This window comes from Anneissia japonica, unplaced genomic scaffold (genome assembly GCF_011630105.1).
Source record: "Anneissia japonica isolate Jap-2015-1 unplaced genomic scaffold, ASM1163010v1 scaffold287960_len3192837_cov198, whole genome shotgun sequence".
In the NCBI taxonomy this organism is placed as follows: domain Eukaryota; kingdom Metazoa; phylum Echinodermata; class Crinoidea; order Comatulida; family Comatulidae; genus Anneissia; species Anneissia japonica.
Window position 1 is genome coordinate 566,525 of NW_022712725.1, and position 26,351 is coordinate 592,875.

Genomic DNA, 26,351 nt, shown 5'->3' on the forward strand with positions numbered 1-26,351 from the left:
GCTGTCATCAAATTTACTTGGCAGGATGCATTTGACAAAGGATCTCTCTTAGGAGGAGCCAAGAAACAGAGTTAGTGCCACTTAAATTATATTCCAGATGTCTTTGGTCCAAAGCCATTCTGGCATTGTACTTATACACAGAGTAAGCCTATAGCACATAATACAATTAACAGCCATCTCTGGCCTCCCAAAATAATGTACTGTCAACTAACACATCCCAATAAATTTTGAATATTTTGCATGTTTTTACTGCTGTTGTTTTTCTGAAGGCTGATCATGAACATAAATATGTGCAGCCAAATTCAATAAGGCCGTGTTTACGCAGCACTTAAATTTCTTAATTAATTATCTTAAAATTCCCTCCAAATATTTCATCCTATCATGCAATATTATGAACAACAAAGCAATGTGTTTAATACCAAAACATCCGTTTTGTAGACCTAGCAGGTGACCCTGTGCGAGATAAATAAGCCTAGGCCAAGAACGAAATCGATACGGTATTATTTCACTCTAGGAAATGTACTGTTGCAGTTGTTTCATTGTACTTCTATATAGGAAGTGAGAAGAAGGCGAAAAAGAATGCTAACTTTGTTGTGTGTGCTTAGGGTACAATAAACAATAATAGGTAGGGGATAGCCTAGACCTAAGGGCCAGTCAGTGCACTGTCGACATCGAATGCAGCCATTTCAGGCTTTTTGAATTTTATAATAAGCACGCAAAATTTACTCAGTTTTTTATTATGAAGTGTTTGATTAGCCCAGGGGCTAAGGCCCTATAGGCCAGGCCTACTAACTACAGTACTAGGCCTAGTTAAGTTGCCTGAGAAACTAACTTCCCAAAAGAATTATTTGCATAGCCGTGACTTGACATCGGCTAAAGGTTAAATTTATTTTCGCATTTGAAGCTTTTTTCAATAAATTATCTGATTCTCAGATTTCGCAGCGAAAAATAACAAAATGGCCGTTTTCTGATAATATATCGGATAATAAGTGCAGTGGAAACACGGCCTAAGAGGCAACATCACATTTTTCAATCTATTTCTTTAATTGATATCTAATTTTGTTAAAGGCAATGAAGGATGACATTATAAAATTTGCGCCTACGCAAATGTAGTTAAAGCAGTTTAGTTTGTGCTGCTATTATAATATTTAAGGTAACATAAATTGTTTCATTCACATACTAGTAGTAGTACACATGATGGAGTGATGATACCATTTTCACACTGTCATTATTTTGTAAATAGTAACAACCAGTAACATATTGTAATAACCAGAACATTATATGTTATGCATACTTAGGCTACGTTCAGACTTGGAGATAAGCCAGGCTTGAGTTAAGCCCGGCTCAACGTTAAGCCTGGTATAACTTTGCCAGACGTTCAGACTAGCGGGATTAGCCAGGCGAGAATTTGCATAATAATGAACCGTAACCAGGAAACGTGTTTCAAAACATTGCTCGCGAAACGTACGCTCGCTCACAGCGTACGTAATTGAATTATGATTGGTCATTTTGTCACCCGAAGTCAATGCAAAACCCCCCGCAACGATTAAAGCCTGGCTTAGAAAAGTTAAACATGGTGGCGCGCCAGGCCTAGTTACTATAGGAACACAGCCCGGCTTGAGAAGCCAACTAGTTCAGACTGGCAGGTGGATAAACCCGGTGAGTTGAGCCAGGTTTATCCACCTAGTCTGAACTAGGCCTAAGCCTACCCTACTGTAGATTTTGCATGGTTTCATTATGTAATGAAATTTATAAAATATCTCAGAAGATCAAACTTGTTACAACTTAACTTTAAATTTTGTAACATTTTATGTTGTTAGTATAAAAAGGATATAAGTCTCAATATGAGGCCTAGGGAATTGGAGCTATTTTAGTCATATATACAAAATCCTGGTGTTTAATTAAACCATGGACCATAGGACTGCCAGGCAAGATTCTTTACCACAAAACTACAGCGCAAGCTATCTAATTTGTTTTATTTATTGAAGGCATAGTTTCCATTGGATACGAAAAAGTGTGTGTACTGTTTAACCTGGCTGCTTTGCATAGCAACATAGCTGCTTTACAAAGCTTAGATGATGATTCAGGGCTGAAGGCTGCAGCTAAGCATTTCCAGGTAATTATAATATCAAATAATACATTATGTATTCAAAATTAAATACAGTGAACTACTTTGTTAAAAAGGTGTTATTTAAAATATAAAGATCATTGCTGGTATGGTAATTTCAGCACTGTTGCAATCATAGTGAAAACTTAAATGCACAAGACCAGTGGTTTCAAAGACACTTGTAATTTTGAACTGCAGCTGTTTCCTTTGCTATCCTTAAAAAGATTTTTGATTGGTCTTACTGTAGCTATCTTTTTATGGTAAGATCTCTGATGTCTGTTAGCAAGCCAATGGATGTTTTATTAAATGAAAATGGTAGTGTCAAAAATTACATGCAGTATATACTTCACAGAGTGCAGCTGGACTGTTTGACCATTTGGAAAGTGTGGTGTGGTCATATGAATCCAAGATTAGCACACCAGATCTCCAGCCAGAGGTTCTTAAGGCTCTTGCTTCAATCATGGTAGCGCAGGCACAGGAGAGCTTCCTAAAAAAGGCTAGACAAGGTGGGCATGAGAAAGCATTTCTTGGTTTTACTAAACAAGATTAAGAATAGTTACGTTCAGTAACCATACATGTGCAGGGTAGCCTCAGCCTCTCTCTCGCTGGAGAGTATTTCAAGATGTGGTGTATGGCAGTAAAATGTATAGCTTCCTCCTTTAGAAAAATATGCATCACACACCAGGTTATCCTGTTAACCACTGAGATATATGTACATGAACTGTTTTGTTCTTTTTCTCTGTTCTCTTTCACAATCCCAATCATAAACAATTTACATTTGAAGATTGTTAAAGATGTATTGTCCCCTGAAAATGACACAAAATGTAAACAATAAAATGAACTTGCTCATTTTGCACTAACCTACACATTATTGACTTGAGCATAGACATTACTGAATTTAAGAAATGTGTACTTTGATTTTTATACTGGATAATGATAATAAAAATACATTTCTTAAATACACTAATTTCTATATTCAAGTTGATCATTTTTATGTTAATCCAAAATGAGCAACTTAATTTCAATAATGATTTTAATAATTTTTTTGGTATTTTTGCATGGGACAATTATACATCTTCAAAGAGGTTGTAAATCAGAAATTCATGTTATTCAACAATTATTCTTTTACATATTTAAATAAGAATATTAAATATCCAGACAATTATCTATTGTAACATTTATATTTGGTTTAGATAAAATGAAAGACTCTGTAGTTGCTAAGGTCGCACACGCAGCATCAGATCTATACCATGATGCTATGAAGCATTGTCAGAAACCCAATGCGAAGGCTGTGTTACCAAAGGATTGGGTCGTTACTGTGACAGCTAAGCAGTCATACCTCCAGGCTCTTGCTGAGATGTACCAAGCAAAGGTTTGCAAGAGCAAACAGGAATTTGGTCAGGAGATTTCTAGACTTAAAGTAAGTCAAGTGATCCACATCTTATATAATAAAGATATAATCCATTAGGAATAAAAGAGGCATACTTGATGTTGACAGAGAATGTTGACACATCTGTAGTCAGTAGAGGAGGAGCAACTCCATGCCAAATTATGATATCTAATATATCGGTTGTGTACTATGCAACACTGATAAAACATGATGTCTGGACCCTGGGATTGGAAGGCAAGCATCATGCTGTAATTAATATGATAGAAACAGAATATTTATCTTAAGATTGTGATTTCATTTCTCAAAAACAGAAAGCGACAACCTTGCTGAATGCTGCGGCAACTACAGGCGCAGCTTTACTTGACTTTGGAGACTTGCAGAGCTCAATACAAAGATCACTTGTTGCAGCGAAGAAGGACAATGATTTCATCTACCATGAAGTAGTTCCGGAACCTGCAGCACTTCAAGCCATTGGTTCAGCAGTACTTGCAAAGTCTACAGCTATCTCAACCCCAATGAATTCTAAATCTGTTGGTAAGTTATCATTCTAAAATGTATGGTGAATTTTCACAGTACACCAAATTTTATACATTCTGCAATAATTCTCTTTTATTTTTAAACTTTTCAATTACAGATTTGTTTGAAAAATTAGTGCCATTGGCCGTGCATGAAGCCATGAACGCATTTGAAAGTCGCAAGAGTGAAATTATCAACAGAGAAATTAGCAAGTTACGAGAAAATAATCAGTTACTAGACAGGTAATGGATAATGATTTATAGGAATAGTGAACCAAGTGCATTCATGATATATTTATTTACAAACATATTTTATATAGATAACATATATGCTGATTCAGTTCTCACAAATGGTCCATGCTGACCTAAAATATACAGGGCAGTATTCAACAAAAAATATCAATAAACAGGTTTAACCTTGTACTTAAGTCTTAATATGTGGTATGAGTCAAAGAATGTGAAGGTTATTGTGTACCTGTACACCAGCTGCCATTTTCGTAATGTTAGTTTTTAGTAAGTATGACTACATTAAGTGATTTTGCCCAGTAAATGGTAAAATATGATGATTATAATAAAGAATGTTATAAGCGAAGTATTAAATTAATGATGGTAGTGATGGTAATAATTATAGTAATAGATGAAAATTCTTGTTTAAAATCTAAACAGGGTTCAGACTCAAATTCAACTTGTCCAGCCATACCAAAAAGACTGCTATTTTCATTCTTATAATTAAGAAGCAACTGAGTATTATAGTCCACACTTCTTCAACCAAGTCTTTTGTGAGAAAAACTTGTTTGTGTTTTGTTTGAATTCTATAAAGAACCTTGAGATTGACATGTGTGCACTTTCTCACAGCTTTACTGATACTTTAATTATTGTTCTTCACAGTATTCTGGTATCATTAAATTTACCTGCCTCCATTGAAGATCTTAGTGGTGAGTCGGTACCACAATCAGTTCTAGAGAAATCACAAGCAGTTCAGGCCAAGGGAGGATTACAAGCCCTAGAAAGTATGATGAATAATCTACCAGAATTGCTTACAAGGAACCGAGAATTAATAAATGAGGTGAGCCTAAACACTTGTTAGATTGGATTTGGCCATGGAGGTGAGACATGCCCTACATCCAGTAAAAATCAGTGGTAATAATAGAGCATGCATGCCTTTCATAGATGTTAATATCTTTGCGTGTTGTTAAATTCGCAAATAGCACGAAAACAAATGTAGTTTGAAAATTACCGGTTCTACAGTATTAGGATCTATCATGGACAATTGTTGAAATTGACACTTGTTAAAAAGGTAAACATTTTTAGATATCTGGCCTGCAATTCATACATCTTCAGTTCCGTAGTTGGGTGGTTGGAATTACGTTTATTTACACTACAGTTAAATTGGCAGAAAAATCAAATATAGTAACATCTCCCAATAACGTTCCTCTGTTTATATTTGGTCTGTAATAGTAAATATTGTATAAAAATTGGTTTAAAAATTGTATTTGAAGTGACAAAATTGCATTGTTATTTTTATAATGTTGAAATAATTGATGCAGCAAAAAAATTTTTTTTTTTTATTCCCGCATCGATATTTTCCGAATTTTTGACGCGGGCGGGAGTGATAACCTAATAAATTTTTCTATTTGCCCTTAAATTATTTCTTTCTTAGCTGATGTAACATTTTATATTATTTTTAAAGACTTTTAAGTACAATTTTAAGTGTTTTTGTAGTGAGCTCATAATCAGGAGTTTCGTAATTGGGGAGATTTTATTGTACTACCGAATATGTTGTTATTCATTAAAAGGAAACAAATTAAGTCAGTTCATAGCCATCATTTTACTTATGCACACTAAAGAGGGCATCACACCTTATAAAGTATTGATGTAAACTTTTTGTGTATGATTATTTTCATAATTATTTCAGTCACTTAAAATGCTTGATGAGGAAGCAGCTAGTGATATGCAAATGAAGGAGAAGTTTGCTGCAAAATGGACTCGAACTCCGTCCGCCAAACTAACAGAGACACTAAGAGGTGAAGCTGCTAAATATAACACCATTCTCAACAATGCCATCCAAGCAGATAATATTGTCCGAGAGAAGTTCAACAACAACAAGATGTATATTGAAATACTAGGAAAGCCACAGGTGAGAATACTCCTACAACGTTATAGTGATACAATGTAATACCACCATATCACCCCTGCCACGTTAACACGTAGTTTGCCACACAACACAAACATTTAGTATCCACGCAGCAAATTTGAGAAAACTCGCCTTTCGAAAAGTCCCTTTGAAAGCCATTTACAATATATTTTTGATCTGGGGCACAGGGAATTACAAAACATAAAAACAAGATATAGCGAATCTTGTGGAAGGCGTTCAAAAGTAAATTTATCAAAACTGTAAACAATTGCCAATCCTCAACATTTCAAGATTGAAGAAGCAATAGAAACATATTTGATGGAGATGGAAGGAAAGGATGCAAAGAAGTATTTAAAACAAAAATTCTTTAGTTTAGTCACTAATTATTTACTATCTCAATAGGCCTAGGCCCATTCTTCCATGCTTAATATCACTTGGGTGTTACGGGTCCTCATAATGTACGTTTCCTTCATGGACTTTATAAAAAGAACTTGTACTAATGTTAGCCAAATGTAGTTTAATATAGTGTGGATGCTTGTTAAATGTTACATCTTATGTAACATTTATCTTGCTCTGAATTGGGTGTAAGTTTTGCAAATCATTCATTTGTCTAATTATGTTTTTATATTTTACCACTCCCATTTTTAGGCTGAATTGGCAAAGTCTTTACCTTCAGCTAACGCAGCTTCAGCTTTGAAAGATAGTCCAGCAGTGAAGACTTTGAGAGGGCTCATGCTACAGGTTGATGCAATCAAAACAGAGCGAGAGGTCATGGAATCAGAGTTAAAAAGTGCAACATTTAACATGAGTGAGTCAGGAATTTAAGAGAATTATACACTTTACATTTGTTAGCCTATGAGCTTTGCATTGGTTTATGTTAAAAAAGAAGTTTAATCTAAAGAGAAAACAACAAAATATAACGCAAAAACTGATAAAGTTATTAAAACCAGGCTCCAGAGTAAAACAAATTTTTGATATGCTGTACAACTGATTTTTCTGAGACACAAAAACCATATTTGTGGTGGTGTACCGCAAGCACTTCATATAAAATATGTTATAATAATGTAATGTAATATAATGTAATAGTGTAATAATGTAGTTACTGTTAAATAAGTTCTCCATTAATATGATATATATGATATAAAGATGTCATATAAATATTTTGAAAAACTATCACACCTTCTATTACCATTCAGTTGCTTTATGAACTGAACTGCAATACACTTGTGGGTATACTATCTTGGATTACGTTATAGCTTAAAGTGTGCAGTATTATATGTGCAATGCATTTAATGATGTTTCACAACAATATTCATAAGTGGTAAATTTCACACTAGCATTTATTTCAACAAGCATTATGACTACATTGTCAAAAAGATGATCACTTAAAACTTCTCAAGTGTGGATCACCTGAATATTTCATCTAAGTTTCAGATTATTTTGAATTTTTTTTGTAGGTAGTGCTTTCTTGTCTGCATTGGCCAAAGATGGTGCCATCAACGAGGATGTCATCTCTAATCAGGAATTGGACCGTATTTATGGACCGCTTATTCAACAAGTGCAGGATAGCGCTAGACGTCAGGAGTCGCTGCTTTCCAACATACAGGTGAGTCTAGACATTTCTAGAGTACAGTTTACAGATAATGTATATTATTAGAAGAGATTGTTATACCTTACCTGGTAACTTTAAAAAACAATGTTTCTGTTTGTTAACTGAATGTTATGCACTGATGGTTACTACTTGTTTAACTAAGATAATTTTAATCTCTTCCATTAGGATGCAAATACACAGTTTAGTTCTGCCAAACAGACCGACAACTCTGCTCAAAAGAGAGAGGAAGTGCTGCGTCAATTAGCAACTGGACACAACACTTTTATGGAACTCATGGGAAACCTGACAGAAGGGACCAAGGTGAGCATTTTCAACTCCATGTGATGTGATACTTGGAGTTTCCAAAAGTTTCTGACATTGCTTATGGCCAGGAAAAAGCAGTTTTAATCTATGCAAGTAGTCTAATTTGTAGAAATCTTGTCGAATGTATTATATTTTTCTTTAAATATCAGCTAACCTCCAGGCTTAGTTGCAGTGGTGGTTCTATGTACATCCAAGGTAGAGAGGGGCTAAGCTGTCAGAATGGGTTTTCACGATTTCTGTTGGACACCAGCAGGTGTATGAGGGGAGTCCTAGTAGCAGTTCTGCGGTTGACTAGTCTTTGCCGACAGGGGGTGGCCTGTTCAAATGGGCCTTAAGCCTTTGGCCCTCTGTTTTCTCACTGTTCAGTTGAAAATTTCAAACAATTTCTTTAAATATGGTTGTAATAAATAATTAAATAAATAACAGATATAATAGTTATTGTAAGCATAATATGTCTGTCCGAAATGCCCTTTTTTTACATACGTTACAATTCAACAAATAACTGGCACTTGGTATTTGCAGTAGGGGAGCTGTAATCCACTCTCTTCTTTATCCCATGTTCCTTAGGAACACAGGTTGCAGTGAAAGCAAACCCGAGCAATTATACTTTGTATTGTATGCTTTTTTTAAAAGTACATTCATATATTTTTGTGGGTCGGAAAAATAAATGGTTATATTTTCAAGCCATACTGTCGATTATCCAGATATGTTGTTAGCATGACAATCTTATTAAGTTGCTTTATTCCATCAAATTTTCAGTTTTACAATGATTTGACACAAATACTTGTCAAATACCAAGGCAAATGTAGCGATCTCTCTTTTGCAAGAAAAACTGAAAAAGAAGAATTGCTACGAGATTTAACGCAGAGCATTGCGAATCAACCGCCACAGGAAGTCCGTGCGGCCCCTGCTCATCATACTACAGGTAGGAACATTTTGCATTTATATGTTTTAGTTTTAAGAAGTCCTTTTAAGCCGGCTTATGTGAGCCTGCGTTACAAACTGCCAAACTCTTTTTGGCAGGAGGTGTGATTATTATGTATAAACTACATAATAATCTTATATTTGTGTGAACTTAATGTGTTGCTTATCCTAATATGATATCTATTGGGAGTGTTGATATGTTTGTTTTGACCTTTCGGTGTAATTTAGTGATAACCTGAGATAGTTACATTTTGGTTGACCGGGTTTTGTGGGGTTGATTTGTGTAATAGTTTAGGGTTAGGGTATAGCTTTCTCATACCATTGTAATAAAACTTTTGACCAAGGTTTGTACCTTTCTGTTGTGAGTTATGGGTTAATGAAACCATTTTATCATGATTCTTTAATCATTGCTTTTTTACCATTTATTTTTAATTTACTGATGTTCAGCAACAGCCTGTCGAACTAAGAACGGTAGACGGGCCCACAGATAGGTTTTGGTGGGCCGCAACAAAATTGCTGTCAGGCTTAATGTGCTCTGCGGGCTGTACTTTGCCCATCTGTGTTTCTTAAGGATAATAAAACTAAGGTAAAAAAATAAAGCAGTCAGGAGAACAACGAACAACATATGTCTATATTATTAATAATTAAATAAAAGATTATATGTTTACCTTTGTATCTTAATACGTCAGTAAAGTACTTTAACAGATTTTTCCACAATAGACTTGAAAATCTCCACAATGTTAAAGGTGAATGCAACACAAGAACAATTTTTTTTTCAGACTCTAATTGAGGGAGTGGTAGGTTATATATAAATTTTGATATCTATTTTTGGATTTGTAAAATATAATGATGTCAATAAGTTATTTGTACTCTTTACAGATACAGATAAATAATACATTTAGTTGATTAGACTGATGAAGTCATCAAATTCAGTTTATTTATTACAAATTCATCACAAAACACAGTAATGCATTTCATAAGTATGGAAAAATAGTATGCTTTTTAAAATGATTATACTGATGAATGATGATGTCATCAAGTGAGTGGGCTTCTTATTTGATTATTGTTTTTGAGTGAAACTTCCATTGTAAGTCCCTAAGATGAATCTGTTTGATTTTCCCTTTTTATACTCAAATTACTTGTATGATGTCATTATAATTACATGAAATGTAGTAGGCGATCATCATTATTTCAGAATCTACGAGTTACATATTGGTAATATTTTTATAATGCAATATACTAAGTGTCTATATTTTTTTTCTTTGAAGGCCAAAGAACATTTAGTGTTTCTCCTATACATAATATAATAAATAGTGAAAAATATAATGAATGTGTTTTCTTTACATACATCTCATACATAATATATTTGTGAAATTTTATCAATATATGTTGGTGAAAATTTCATCCCATTTCACGTCATTGGATGACAGCTGATGACGATATGAACTAGCTTCTGCTAGTCATTTAACTGAAAAGGATCAACGAAGCTGATCAAAACTGTAGTGATTATTGGTATGTTAAAAAAAAGATCAACAAAGCTGATCAAAACTGTAGTGATTATTGGTATGTTAAAAAAAGATCAACAAAGCTGATCAAAACTGTAGTGATTATTGGTATGTTAAAAAAAAGATCAACAAAGCTGATCAAAACTGTAGTGATTATTGGTATGTTAAAAAAAAGATCAACAAAGCTGATCAATCAAAACTGTAGTGATTATTGGTATGTTAAAAAAAAGATCAACAAAGCTGATCAAAACTGTAGTGATTATTGGTATTTTAAAAAAAGATATGTTTTTGGCCTAGTGAATAAGAGCCAAAAATATTTCATTAGAAACAAGATAAAATTATTTTAACAATACCATTTTATGATTTTCTCAAAATAATATAAAATAAAAATAAAGGGTAGATATGAATATCTCTATCTCTTTCCTTAAAATGCAATGAGTATACTATTTTATGTATACCTCAATGGTGGTGCTAATATATGACTCTTACCAGGTAGCTCAGACACAAAAAGAATCTTAAGGTAGAAATTTATTGAATGAGCAAGTCCACGCTTTGATGCTTTGAGACTCTGGTAGTGCTATATAAATCTAACTACAGTACATTACATTTTATCATGTCACCTCAATTTGACTTAAAACATTAATGTACTTTCCACGGTAATGTTACATATTCTGATATAATCCAAATGATGTCATATATATTATTATGGTACTTTGGCCTGTGGGATATTGTAAATGTAAAGTGTTTTCTATTGGTAATGTTAAACATTCAGATAAAATCATTTAATGATGTCATATGCAGCATGTAATGTTAGTACACTTGTTCAGTGTAAAAACTGTGTACTGTACTCTTGTTTTTGATTTCATTATAAATATTTCCCTTATTAATCTAACACATTCATGTTACACTACACTTTAAATTTGGACAAGTGAAAATATAACATAGTTTCTTTTTCTTTTTTTATTGCTTTTAACATACATATAACAACATAATATAGTATAATGCAATATTACAATAAAAAATCTCATCTTCTAGTAAAAAAGAAAAAAAAAAATTTTTTAATTTAATTTTATTTTATATTACAGTACAGTATATTATATTGGTTTTGGATTTTGTAATAACATAGTTTCTGCTGATGCCTCAATTTAAGGTTTTTTTAAAATTTAATTTTTTTAGCTATAAGATAAGATAAACTTTATTGTCATAGTCACAAAATTGCAGCGTAAAATTTATCCTTAGCCATTGGAATAGAATATTACTGTACTTAATCGTAGACCAATCCGGTGATCACTGGCGACTTAATCTGTAAGTGCTGATGTGCCAGAAGAGAGGGCCTCCCATTTTTGGAAATATTTAGCCAATAAACTATTTTTTGTTTTACCTGGCCTTATATTGGCTATATGCCAATATTATATTACACTTGTAGAGTTGTGTTCTTGCTTTTAGAAAGCATCCAGTAATAATCTTGCTCTAATCTTATGCAATGTATGATTTGAAATTTTCTTGGAACACTTTCCCAATGATTTCTTCCCACTACCATAATGTCATTTATGATTAATTGGTAATCAAAACAAAAGCATTTAAAAAAAAAGGATGATATGATTGCAATTTTGATTTAATATATGTGTCAAAGACAAACCAAATCAGTCACTCGTCACAAAAAAGAAAAAAATTGATTTTTAGTTATTAATACACGGTTAAACAGTAAGATGAGGGCTATGAAATGGTAAAAAATCATTTAAATCCAACATTTTGCTATGAAGTTACAGGAGTTTAAACATACAGCTGTATGTCAGCCTTCAAAGTGTATGATTTTGGGCATTTTGCAGGCAAAAACCATTGCCAGATCGTTAAAAATTGTTGTTTTAACATTGAAAATGGGGAAAATAACAGCATAACTTGATATATAGCTATATAAAGGTTGGTTTTTAAAAACAAATATAAAAATTGTTTAATAAAATAGATTAAAAAAATGTTGACATCCCAGCATGTTTGGCCATGTCTCTGAAAGGATTTGCGACGAGTGACTGGTTTGGCTTGTCTTTGCCACATATAAGCCTACTATTTAGCCATGCATTTCTAGTCAAAAAGAGAATAATTATAAATATGTAGTATTATTATTATTAATGTTAGCCATCTTTGATTAAAAGACAATTGGCCATCAGATAGACACTGCTGTCTTACTGATGATTGAGTCACCAACTGAAGCAAGCAAAGCAAAGCATCGTGTGTGGCTTCGAGAAAGGGAATCATTAACTGAGTTCGGGACAGGGCTATTTGCACAAGTGAAGTTCATTGTTGGACTTTATAAATACTGTATAAGTACAGTACAACATAAACTATTCTAAACAATAATCCATCTCCCTCTTGATCCCCATCAGCGGTTTTACTACTATACAATACAGTAGAACCCCTCATTTACGTACGGCACGGGCCCAGAGCTGTTTGTAAATTTGGGTATTCGTAAAATCGGGGTTGACCCAAATTCCTATATATCTGCACTGGTACTACTCACACTGGCATAAACTAGGCCTAGGCTATGCCTACAGGCTTACACAGCTAAGTCTGAGGAGGCCTAGGCCTACAGTAGGCAGCTTCTAAGCATTCTGATCCCACTCTAGGCCCTGCGCAAATTTGTTTTTATCGGACATTTTTACCTTCTTAAATACCTAGATTGTGGATTTTATTCCAACACAACTTCCATAGATACTTGTTTATTATATATATTGATCATTCAATAAAACAATCAAGCACTATGTTGAATTTTAAAGCTGAAAACGATGTTTGAAAGAGAAGTAAAATTTGTCGCATGCACATGTGCATGTGTGAAGCCATAAAAAACAGTGACTTTGAAGAGGCCCGTGTATGCATGGTAATAACAGGTGCAATTCGAGCGGGTTTTTTTTTTTTTAATCTTTCGCTTCAATTTTTATGACATCACCTTTTACGTTCGTAAAATCGGGAATTTGTAAAATGGGGTTCGTAAATGAGGGTTTCTACTGTATATAACTTATTTTTGTTGATGTATAATAAGTCATACACAGAAATTTGTCTACTCCAAACCATGAATGGATGCCCTAGATAGTCCCTCGGTTGGAACAACAGTGTAGACGGAAATGATTCCATGTAGACAGGGATAGCAAAGCGCATACAGCAGATCAAGTTCAACGACAATCCTCTCAAACTGTCACTGACAGTAAGTAAACTCTCATTGGCAAAAGGTTTGTCGCCAATGCAGTGGAATTGGTCTTTGCCTGTCTTTTACAGATATTAATGAAAACTGTATCAGTTGGCAATCTTCCCAACTGAGGGAGAACCTGAGCATACAAACATTGTATTTTAATATTTCATATTTGTTTATTTTTATGGCAATTTTTCTGGCCATGGACAAATGTAGTTCCATCAATTTGTACATCAGAAAATTGTATCTTATTATTAAAATTAAATTATTTATATTATTGTTATTTATTATTAAATAACTGACATTTGGTTATGATTGTTGGTGTGCAATGTTTATTAAATAATTATAAACCAACCTAAAAATATATGTATTTATTATCTGTTTAATAATTGATGTTGTGTTAAAATTTGTCTTAATAAATGTTTACACACATCTCAAAGAGTATTCTTTCATTGACCATTATTCTATAATTTTAGTTATGGTACTTATATTACTGTATATATTTTGTATATACATGTGTTATTTTTTTTTAGTAATGGTTGTATACGTGTTAGGACAGAATACATTATGCATAACCAAAAAATGCATCAGGAAGTATCAATAATTATTTTTCAGTGAATTTGTTTACCTCTATCACGTACTGTATGTTTTTTACTACACACTCAAGGAAACGCTCAAAGACACAAGTCGTTTACATCTTATTTAATTCAGTTATTTGACTTTTATAAAATGACTGTACTTTTTCTAATTACTTGATATTTATCTATTTGAAGTATAACTTAATTCAGAATGATGAGTTCTACGACATATATATGGTTGATTCTTAATTTTCAAGTTCATTTGAGTTGCCAGAAAATTGTGTTATAGATTGACTTATGTGTGACTTCATTATGAAAAAATCACACTAGGGATTATTTTTTCTTTTTTTCTGCTAATTATAAGACTATTTAATAAAAAACAGGATATTACCATCTATTTCACTCCTGATATAAACATTCACGATACTATTGAATGATGACAGACAATGAAGTAAATAAATAAACTGGGATGTATGAATAATAGAGATTTGAGTGGAAGGTCAAAATGCGTGTCAGAATCAGGAGGTGAGTTTATAATAATTAACAATAAGGGGGAAGTCTATAATTCATGTATTCAGAAAAAAAATGATGAAAAGTTGATATGATTTTAATATTTAAATGTTTATGGTGGATTCTGTAAGTTTGAATTTAATTTGTCACTTGCAAGTCCTTGAAACTCCTAAAAAATAGTTTAAAACATTAATTTTCTTATTTAAAAATATCAAATATGTTATATAAATTTTTAATGAGACAAAGATCGAAACAATTTTGTTCTTTTCAATTTTGCAGATTTTGTTCACTGCGTAAATTAATTACCCGCCAATTTAAAGGTTTATGCAAAGAATATAGGCGCAGTGTTAGTTATTGTGAATGTTATTTGATGATGAAAATAACCCACAGAGGCCAAGAATGGCAATATCTTATATCAGGCAATAAATTTAGACTAATTTTTAGGGCATCTGACAAAAAATAAAGATATATATATATATTTTTTTATTTATTTGTAAAGAAAAAAGCTAAAAATACCTTTTTTTAAGCTTTTTTGTTTTCCCGCTTTTTTGTTTTTTTTAGTGAGTTAGGAGCGGGTGGAGGAGGGGCATACAAACAATTTTTTTTTTTTTTTTTTTTTGGGCCTAATAACTAACTTTTTTTTAAATAGAAAACATTTTATAAGTACACTGAGGCTGAAATTGCTTAAAAATCAGGAACAAAATAAGAACAAATTGAGGCTGAGGAAAATGTTAAATAAGGATTTTATTAAAAAAAAAAAAAACAGAAAACAAACAATCTTATCTGTATTTTATTAGCAGTAGGTGTGACTATGTAATATCCTTATAATACAGTATCTGTCTCTTATACACATCTAGATGTGTATAAGAGACAGATTTTGGGCATTTTGCATCTTTCATTGACCATTATTCTATAATTTTAGTTATGGTACTTATATTACTGTATATATTTTGTATATACATGTGTTATTTTTTTTTAGTAATGGTTGTATACGTGTTAGGACAGAATACATTATGCATAACCAAAAAATGCATCAGGAAGTATCAATAATTATTTTTCAGTGAATTTGTTTACCTCTATCACGTACTGTATGTTTTTTACTACACACTCAAGGAAACGTTCAAAGACACAAGGCGTTTACATCTTATTTAATTCAGTTATTTGACTTTTATAAAATGACTGTACTTTTTCTAATTACTTGATATTTATCTATTTGAAGTATAACTTAATTCAGAATGATGAGTTCTACGACATATATATGGTTGATTCTTAATTTTCAAGTTCATTTGAGTTGCCAGAAAATTGTGTTATAGATTGACTTATGTGTGACTTCATTAAGAGAAAATCACACTAGGGATTATTTTTTCTTTTTTTCTGCTAATTTTAAGACTATTTAATAAAAAACAGGATATTACCATCTATTTCAATCCTGATATAAACATTCACGATACTATTGAATGATGACAGACAATGAAGTAAATAAATAAACTGGGATGTATGAATAATAGAGATTTCAGTGGAAGGTCAAAGTGCGTGTCAGAATCAGGAGGTGAGTTTATAATAATTAACAATAAGGGGGAAGTCTATAATTCATCTATTCAGAAAAAAATGATGAAAAGTTGATATGATTTTAATATTTAAATGTTTATGGTAGATTCTGTAAGTTTGAATTTAATTTGTCACTTGCAAGTCCTTGAAACTCCTAAAAAATAGTTTAAAACATTAATTTTCTTATTTAAAAATGTCAAATATGTTATATAAATTTTTAATGAGACAAAGATCGAAACAATTTTGTTCTTTTCAATTTTGCAGATTTTGTTCACTACGTAAATTAATTACCCGCCAATTTAAAGGTTTATGCAAAGAATATAGGCGCAGTGTTAGTTATTGTGAATGTTATTTGGTGATGAAAATAACCCACAGAGGCCAAGAATGGCAATATCTTATATCAGACAATAAATTTAGACTAATTTTTAGGGCATCTGACAAAAAATAAAGATATATATATATTTTTTTTAATTTATTTGTAAAGAAAAAAAGCTAAAAATACCTTTTTTTAAGCTTTTTTGTTTTCCCGCTTTTTTGTTTTTTTTAGTGAGTTAGGAGCGGGTGGAGGAGGGGCATACAAAAATTATTTTTTTGGCCTAAAAACTTGACATTTTTTGTAATAGAAAACATTTTATAAGAACACTGAGGCTGAAATTGCTTAAAAATCAGGAACAAAATAAGAACAAATTGAGGCTGAAGAAAATGTTAAATAAGGATTTTATTAAAAAAAAAAAACAGAAAACAAACAATCTTATCTGTATTTTATTAGCAGTAGGTATGACTATGTAATATCCTTATAATACAGTACAGTACCCTTATAGTACAGTACAGTATAAATATACTTCTGCAATAATAATTGGAAACTATGTCAAAATAGGAAGAAAATAAGAACATTTTAAACCGGAAATCGGCAAAATAAGAACACTGAGCTTGGGCAAAATTTTACTGGTTCTTATAAAAAAAAAAAAAAGAGAAGTACCTTGGAAATGTACAGAGCATACACTTAAAATTTTTATTGATCAAGTTTATTAGCTCAACTTGCATAGTAAGTATTTAAGTGCCAACAAAATGGCTGCCCTGTCTGTATTCTGCTTGTCACATGTTTAAAGTAAGGAAGCCCCGTTTCTAGGTGTTATTGTGGGTGTTTTCAATTAAAGGAAGTGATTATATCTCAAAGATGAACTCAAGTCGAAACTGAAATTCTGCCCTCTAGTGTTGGATGCTGAGATGATTTTGAAATTCATTGATGATCATTTTTGACATATCAGGTCTAAAACTAAAATCCAATATAGAACCATGGATCCAAAAGAAATTTCTAACCTTTTGTTTGTATTTATTTTTGGTTATATTTTTTTTCAAATGTTTCTCTTTGTTAACTTTGTTAGTAACGTGCTTGATCAATTTGGAGTAGTGCCATATGTGATACTCCCTATGGTAATGTGTCTATTATTTATTATTCACGTGTAAATCAGACAATATTCACACACTTTTTTCATCACAATTTTTTCTTTTGTTTTAATATGCTGTGGTAAACAATATCCACATTAGCTATGGCATTATTAATGTGCAAGTATAGGCAACATAACACTATACACTCTAGTGTATTATTCTGAGATATTGTTGCTCAATTGAGGCATTCTCCTCGCATTTAGTTCGGTCATATTCCACATACGATTAGAATAGAATTTCACTGCACTGTGTTTAGATAGACTGTGTACTAAGTGTCTTGGCTTATATACCTATTTTGCTGACAGTCTGACAGTCTAAGGCCCAAGCTTAATTTTTTACCCTACCAAATACGTAACAAGATACAGTTACATGATACTATGTATGAGCCTAATTGATCTTTTCTAAAACAGTCTTATCCCTGTCTCAATCCATTACTTAATTAATTAATACAGACTTTCTTTTAAATACAATTATTTTGGAGTTTTTTACTTGTATAATTACAATGGCAACTTCTTCATTCCATACTCTTTGAATTAGTTTTTTTTACACAAATTTTGCAGTGAAATGTAATTTTCTTTTCACACTTACTGTATGGTGAATTCTTGAAATGTGAAAGGTGGCAACAAGTTTGGCTAAAATGATTCTATTGAGACATGAGCTTTTACTCGTTCTCACTAGTTTCCTTGTTACATACAGTAGTATCGGTACGGACTCTACGGTAAGAAATCAATACCACAAAATGGGTTATAAAAATGACCATGAAGTTTTCATTATACAGTAATAGGAATTAGTTTCACATTCTTGGTTTCATAAGAAGGATCTAGTCTAGTATTTGGAGAATCACAATTCTAAATCTGTGGAATGATAATAATACTTGAGAACAAATCATAGGTGTAGGCCTACAAGATTTATATACAATTAAAAGTAGTATTCAGGGTGGCTGTACAACTTTACATGCTGGCAAACATTTGTATTTTTGTAGTAAAACATTTTTTATTAACTAACTTCATTTAAAGTAATCTAGATTTGCTGAGGACAAGATTTGTAAGAGTCAGAGCTTCTTATATTGCTTTATAGAAATTAGCCTCTGGATAAAATAGCAAAGGTTTTTAAAATCTGTGACTATCTCTGACTGAAAGTTGTGGTTTATCTAGATTTTCACACAAGATATTTCAAGACCATCTGTAGACCGCTTACAGCAATCTGCCTTTGGTATGTAAGCATACTTGTTTGGTGTATGATGCATACCCCTTGACGAGTGTTTCTAGCTTTCTGATTGGTTGACATTGAGCCAAGTTTAAAGTAATATCAATTTCCTCACATTATCATTTGATACTCTATGAATATCATGCAAAAGTTTTAACTAATCTAATTTGTTTCCCAAATGTCTCATATGGGTTTTGGATTGGAGTAGAGTGGATTCATACAAATATTTAAAATAGTCATTTAATAAATAGGTTCATATAAGAATTGCTAATTATTTAATACTTCAAAATACGAAATAATGCAAGACAAGACTTTTATACCCTGTTAATGTTAGGTGTACATTATTTATGAAGACCTAAAGATGCTGTTAACATAATTGCTATATACTTAAAAACAGCCAGGGATAGGTTTCCATGGCTAGTATGGGCAAACATGAAATAGAGTCTTTCAACTCAATAAACCAAATGTTTTCAAGCCAATTTTGATATGTGAACGACCAGATTTTAATCATAAACAATATGCAATTTGTGAGGCCTACAATTTGACTGAGTGAGGTAACAATATTTTTAAGCTCAAGATTGCTTCATGTGGTCATACTATACTAAAATTGGTGTGTAAACACTTAAGTAATCTTTCCCAGTTATGTAGTTATGGTGATAGGGATTGGCAGGGCCAACTACCCTTGAAATTTTTCACCCAGTCTAAAGCTAATTTCATGGCCATCCATCCACCCTTATTAACCCACTTTTTCATCCTTAAAATCCACTCTTATTATTTAGAGTTTAAAAATGTTAACACCCACCCACCCTTGAAATGTCAGTCACCCACCCTTAGTTTTGTACAGCTTACAACCCTGCTTTCATAAATGGTATGCACTAAAAATACATACATATAATAAGGCCCCAATAGTGCAGTAAAATTGTATATAGCCACACTCAAAGATGTTGATAGAAGCTCAAAACTCTAGTGTTTTGAAAGAATTTGAGGTAAAAAATATGACATACTTATATTGGCAATTTTTAATGTTGTGGTGTATACCGGGGTGAGCATAAAATGGCTGAAAGGCCAAAGTGAATTGTTGATTTAACCCTGAGGGCCGCACCCAAAGTTTAATGTTCCAGGTGCGCTTCCAAAAACCATCGTACACTGCTTTTACACCACTGTATCCTCAGTTTTAATATTATATTTTACACACAATCGATGGTTGGGGACGGGAGGGCGCACACATAGAGTTTTTAATTCATTCACACAGGCCACAAAAAATTCACTGCCGGTCCGTACTTCGCCCACCTTTGGTGTATACTATAACTGAGTAGAGATGTAGCTTGGTGGTAAAGATGCTTAATTTTCAATCTGAGTGTTCATAAGTAATTATCAATATGTTTCCTCCTGATTACGCAACTCTTTCCCTAAAGCTTCATAATGAGACATACAGCATGATCGTTACATGTGATTGGCAAGGTACTCTCCGCTGTCGGGTGTGAAAGCTATAAAATAACACACCAAAACAACCGAGGTAGACATCTAATTTGTCTGAAATTGCAAGATATATTGATAAAGTATACTAGGCTATAAATAGTGTGACTGTATCTGATGAAACCCTATCCGCTGGGGTAATACTTCATAATGTGAAAAAAATGTTATAGTGTTCTAAGAAGTGAAAACATTTTACGTTCTTAGAATACATGGTAGACTTCAAAAAACAATGAATATATATTTTAACCGCTGCATTTCATTTCATACAAGACAAAAGAATATGGCTCACTGGACGTCTATTAAACATTTTATTTTATTTTAATTTTTTTATTTATTTGGTATATCAGCAGACAAAATACAAATAGCAGCCAGGGATGAAATGATTGCATTTTACAAAAATATATAAGTATATTCTTGTATACAAAATGCCATATCGTATGTTATTACAACATAATATCAAAGTACAGAGACCTATTTCATGATATTAGTATAGTATAGTATTTAATATTTACAGTGGCATATTAAAGGGGTAAGCGCGGGTGCATTCCCCTCCAAAAATTACTCCATCCCCCAGTCACCACACAAAAATCATAGTCAAGTAGTTAAAAATCACCTAAATCACCGCAGTTAGCGCCCCTCAACTAATCATCAAGCCCTTGCTTCACCTTCGGCGCCCCCCCCCCCTCTCAATGAGCATCCCCTCCTCAAGACTTCTAGATAGGCCTCTGAATATTTACATTTACATTTTGAAAGATCATCGTCATGAAGCTGATTGTTTTATGCAGTTTGTGCCCTATTTTCCATCACCTCTTTGCCTGTTTTGATATCCAAAGAAGTAGATTGGCCATTAGAGTTCATTGATATTGGCAAATTAAAATAAAAGCCAAGGTCACCCATAAGGCTAGTGAGTAGCAAACACCCAAAGCTGAAGCTAAGAGGATGTGCTAATCTGCAGTGGTTATATATTTAATTTTATAACATGTGAGTTTGGTGAAGCACAGCAGAGACAATCAGAGAATGAAACCTTGTTTGTCTCAGATGATTAATATAAACTAAGCAAGCAAAGTACAGTAGAACCCCTATTAAGGGGTTGCCTTTGGGACCAAAAAAGTGTCCTTTAACAGGGATGACCTCTGAATAGGGTTGGCCATAGTGTTAGAGGATATACTTCCATTTGTTTCATGGCTGAAAAAGTTTTCCCTTAATAGGGGTGTCCCCCTTCTAGGGGTGTCCCAAAGGAAGCGGGGGTGGGGTTCTACTGTATGTTGATAATAACATTTAAACTAGGTTTGTACAGATTTATTTGTTTAGGCATTCATTTATCTATCATATTTAGTAGATATACATCAGAGATACTTAATATACAATCATAGAATCAATAAACATGTGCTATTTTTAATTTATTCATTCATTCTTTAATCTATACCGGTACTTGATTTACATGTTCCATGCTTGATTAGTATCCAACTTTCAATTGAATACAATTCCAAACTATAATTCATGAACTTAATTATCAATTTACCCAGTCATCTAATAATTTGTTATTACAGTACTGAATTCATTTATTATTAAAACATTCAATATATCCAACTAAACATTAATTCATTTATCAATCTGGTGTCATAATTGGTTCACATACTCCTCTTAATGGTAATTATAGGTTAAATTTATCTTTCTATAAATGTGCCTCTAAATAATGTGTGTGAATACTGTCTAGTTGGTCTCACTCATGTAGTCACCAGCTGATTCTTCTACTTACATTCCTCATGATATACTAATCTTTTGTACTCATTCACTCACATATTTTCCTAACTTATTCACAGTTCCTTCTCATTCAGTCACTCATTTACTTAACTTCTCATTCACTTAACTTTACTTATTTACTTTCCTCATATATTCACTCATATTTCCAACCCTACCGTATTCAAAAGTTTCATTTAAAATAACAATTCAAAAAATTATGTTATATCTTTATGATTAGATTATAGATAACACCTCTCAAAGAGTGTTACAGATAGCATTGTTGTACAACCTCAAATAATCTACATGACGCCCAAATATGGTATCTTTAATCCTCCAATGCGAATTATGACCTTCTGCAGATGGGGGAAATGAAGGCCCTAGATTTACAGATACACCGACAAACACTTTACCCCTCACAGGATATTCTTCATTAAATTTTGAATAACGGGTTATCTTTATGATGAAGGTCATGAACATCATAAATTCCTTTCATGTTTTGTTAATAAAATAATATTACGTTTTTGTTATTGATATAGCTGTACATTCTCTGTTTTATTATAAATTTCTAGTTTATAGTGTTATGAGGTTCTGGGTTTATATCATGCAGCTGCCTAGATGTTTTCTAAAATAAATAATAATAATAATAATGATATTTATTTGGAAATCGCTTTTGAAACAGCGACACCCATCATTTTGATGGTGCATTCAAACACATATATGAACTCTTAAATAATAAACTCTTTTTTTCCTCATTCTCTTTAAAATATAGCATTTGTATAACATTAGCGGGTTTCAACCTTCGTGTGTTTAAAGAGAGAATTGCTTGGAAATCCATTAATTTTTCCATGGCTTGTTGATATTAATCAGTATGTTGTGACACTGAAAATCAATGTTTGTAAAAATAAGTACGCTTGTGAAAGTGACCGATAAAACAGTCTGAAATAACAACCTATCATCAGCACAATACAAAAGCACTGTACAAGGCTGAAATTGTTAATCATTGATATTATTTTTTTCTACATAATAAAAAAATATGATAGTGCTTTTTATAGTTTTTGTTGATAGTTGTTCTGCATAATATTGCTTGGCTTGAGCCATTTGTGAAAACATTCTCTGCATGAAAAGTTTATACTGGTAAAATATTATTTGAAATATATAAATAAATTGTTGTTATTGTTGTTATTAAATTTCTTGTTCTGAGATCGGTGCACAACTTTGAAATTTGCACATCAGGGAGTAGAGGCAGTTGCAGGTGAATGAAATGGATAAAAGTAAAATTTTTGTTTTAAATTATTGTTATTTTATAATCATTATTAATTTTATTATTATAACTACATATTTAAGAACAACCTATTGTAATATGTGAAATAACAAGGGATAATATTTTGCCATGTGCAACTATTTATGGCATTATAAGCACTATATAAGACTATATTATCATTGTTATCATCATCATCCTAGTTCATCTTATAATTACTACAGATACTGTATATTATTCACATTTACCTTTGCAGGCAAGAAATATAGTTTTAAATAAATATCATTTTTCTGTAAGTATAAAATATTTCATAATTTGATATTATGAAGTGATCATTTGGATATCGGGGTGTTAGATAATAATGATAATCTATGTATGATTATCATCATCTTTATTATGCATAAAACCTTTTATGTGTACACACACTGGTTGTGAATGCTGTGAATACATTATGAATATGAGCTTATATATTATTTTTATTATTTATCATGATTGTGCTTATGTAGAAGTCTTATTATTTTGTCTTATAATTTTACATGTGGTAATAACTGTTATTTCTGTTTAAATTAAATTCTGTTTATTGTTCTTCACAAATGTAGGTTTTTTTTTAATGTTAGTACAGCATTTATCACTATTTTTTTATACTAATTTGTATATTTTGAAAATTTAATTCATTTCAAAATGTGGCACATGGCTTATAAAGCTTCTTATCATATAATTATTACATGGCCATCACTACATCTACCACTGCTCCAGTTATTTTTGTTATAGAACAATAAAAATAACAAAATGATTTGTCAGGGGTCCCAAGTTGGAAGATCACACTTCTGATCTGGTTAAATAAGCTTTCTTAACAAATCTAATTTCATGTTGCTACACATGGAGATACTAAATTCCATGAGACAATTGATAATAATAGTAAAAACATGCAATATTATTGATTTGCTTGAGATTGGTTATTTTTGAGAGATCTTGCTTGCTTGCAAGGGTCTATCCTGATTTCTGGGAGAGTCTTGCGGCTTGTTGGAGACATAGGACCTCTGATGTGTCATGTGATTGAATACTATTGCTGGCTTCAAGTATTCAAGCTCAGCAGATATATAAAACAGTAGCATGTAATAGATGCACACACAAGTGGTTTATTTAGGATTGTATTTTTTCAGAGAGTGTAGCAGCACCAGTGTCATATGCCATATATGGCAATCCATATACACCAGCATCCCATCATGGCATTCTGGGTAATATATAATGCATTTTGATTCGAGCTTGAATGAATGATAATTAACCTCTTATGTCAATTGATTATTAATATTATTTGATTTGTATGCATCCTGCAGTATGGTATGCTTTCTTCGCCTATTATCATTTATTTTGAAATTCGCGCCTTAAAAATGTTTGATATGTTATTATTTCAATATTAATATCATAGTTGCATGCACATATGGCATGTACATGGTCACATTCGGTTTGCACTTGTAACACATCGCACACAGACCTGACGGTGATCATGACGTAATCAGTGATTTTTAATCATAGAACATTATTATACCGCAATCTGTTTTACCAGCTTAAAAAATATAGCCTTTTGGATGAGGCTACAAACAATTCAGTCTGTAAAGCATTTTAGCATCAGTCATATAAGTATTGAATTGGGAAGGTAACACCTCTTGATATATTGAAATTCATTAAAGCAGAAAATCCGGTCTAAATTTATTTCCCCATGTGTACCTGCAAATAAATTCCTTAACAATTGCGCCTTTATTTGTGCGTTACCAGGGAGTCTTTTTCGCCACCTAGATATTTTTGTTAGAGGTCTGGACTGTCTGTAAGGCATAATGTAGGTTTTGCTTGCAGCCCCACATTTTTTTTCATTTTCTTCACTTTCTTCACCTTTTTGGAAGCCCATTCCAAAACTTGACCTAAACATGTTTTAATGGGATTGGCATATATCTGAAAATCTATGATAATAGTTTTGGTTTATATACAGTAGCACCATTTCCAAAATCCAATTTGATGCTTGCATGTTTAACATAAATAAAGCTATTTGAGTGAAGATTTCTAGGAATTCCTTAATTGTACTGTATTTGTTTATTAATTGAAATTCTAAATCGTAGGCATCTATATATTTTGTTTTTTTCTTTTTATTATCAGAGGAGTTTTATCGTAATTAATTAGTTAATTGTATTAAAATAGATAATATATTCAAGGTCATAGCTAACAATTTAATTAGAAATCACTGAAATTAGATTAATTAAATTAAATGATAATCTTAATACTTATATTTTAGGTTTTGATACGAAATTTGTATTGGTTAGCTCACTACATAGAATGGTGCGTGCCTAACCTTAACGTTCATTTCCCTCCGGAAAGGATCCTTGCGTCTAATAATGCCCAGAAGGTATACAGTTTTAATATGTGGGAATCTATGCAATTGAATTAGACAGTAAAGTTTTGGCATGGCATGTACTTTACGAAGGAGATCACATGGTAGAGATAATCTTGTTAAGTTTATGCTGGGGGAAATGAAAGTGACGGTAATCCTCATCTTCTTGCGTATGATATGATTTCATATCTAGTTGTTATTAATTTGACGTAGTAGGGTCACCAACGAGCAGGTTAACAGCATGACCCTCCCATTTATAGTCCTGGGCCAAGAGAGGCAAACACAAGTAAAGTGCCTGTCTCAAGGACACAAGCATTGCGACGAGAGTCGGTCTCGAATTCCCGATCTCACAATCAGAAGTCCAAAACCTTACACACTGCCCCACACGCTTCCTACAGTGAAGGTAATGATGTTAATCAAAACTACATTAAATTTTTTCAATTGTTAGAATTATTGGCAGAAATACAGAATCAACATACAGTGACAATAAACAAGAATTTTTTTTTTTTTTTTTTTTTTTTTGGTCCTG

The 26,351-nt window shown here is 32.3% G+C and overlaps 1 protein-coding gene across 3 annotated transcripts in view; it reads left to right on the top strand.

Moving 5' to 3' along the window:
* The window catches only part of LOC117108009 (programmed cell death 6-interacting protein-like), a gene marked incomplete at its 5' end in the record, with an annotated part of 36,284 nt that continues 9,933 nt past the window's right edge, over window positions 1-26,351 (top strand). Inside the window, 13 exon segments of one of the 3 annotated variants that reach the window (XM_033249835.1) lie at window positions 1-70; window positions 1,989-2,116; window positions 2,460-2,613; window positions 3,301-3,527; window positions 3,809-4,031; window positions 4,132-4,255; window positions 4,901-5,078; window positions 5,928-6,149; window positions 6,795-6,954; window positions 7,604-7,752; window positions 7,924-8,058; window positions 8,821-8,986; window positions 24,603-24,677. In XM_033249835.1, coding sequence (XP_033105726.1) covers window positions 1-70; window positions 1,989-2,116; window positions 2,460-2,613; window positions 3,301-3,527; window positions 3,809-4,031; window positions 4,132-4,255; window positions 4,901-5,078; window positions 5,928-6,149; window positions 6,795-6,954; window positions 7,604-7,752; window positions 7,924-8,058; window positions 8,821-8,986; window positions 24,603-24,677 — 2,011 coding nt within the window. 3 annotated transcript variants of the gene reach the window in all.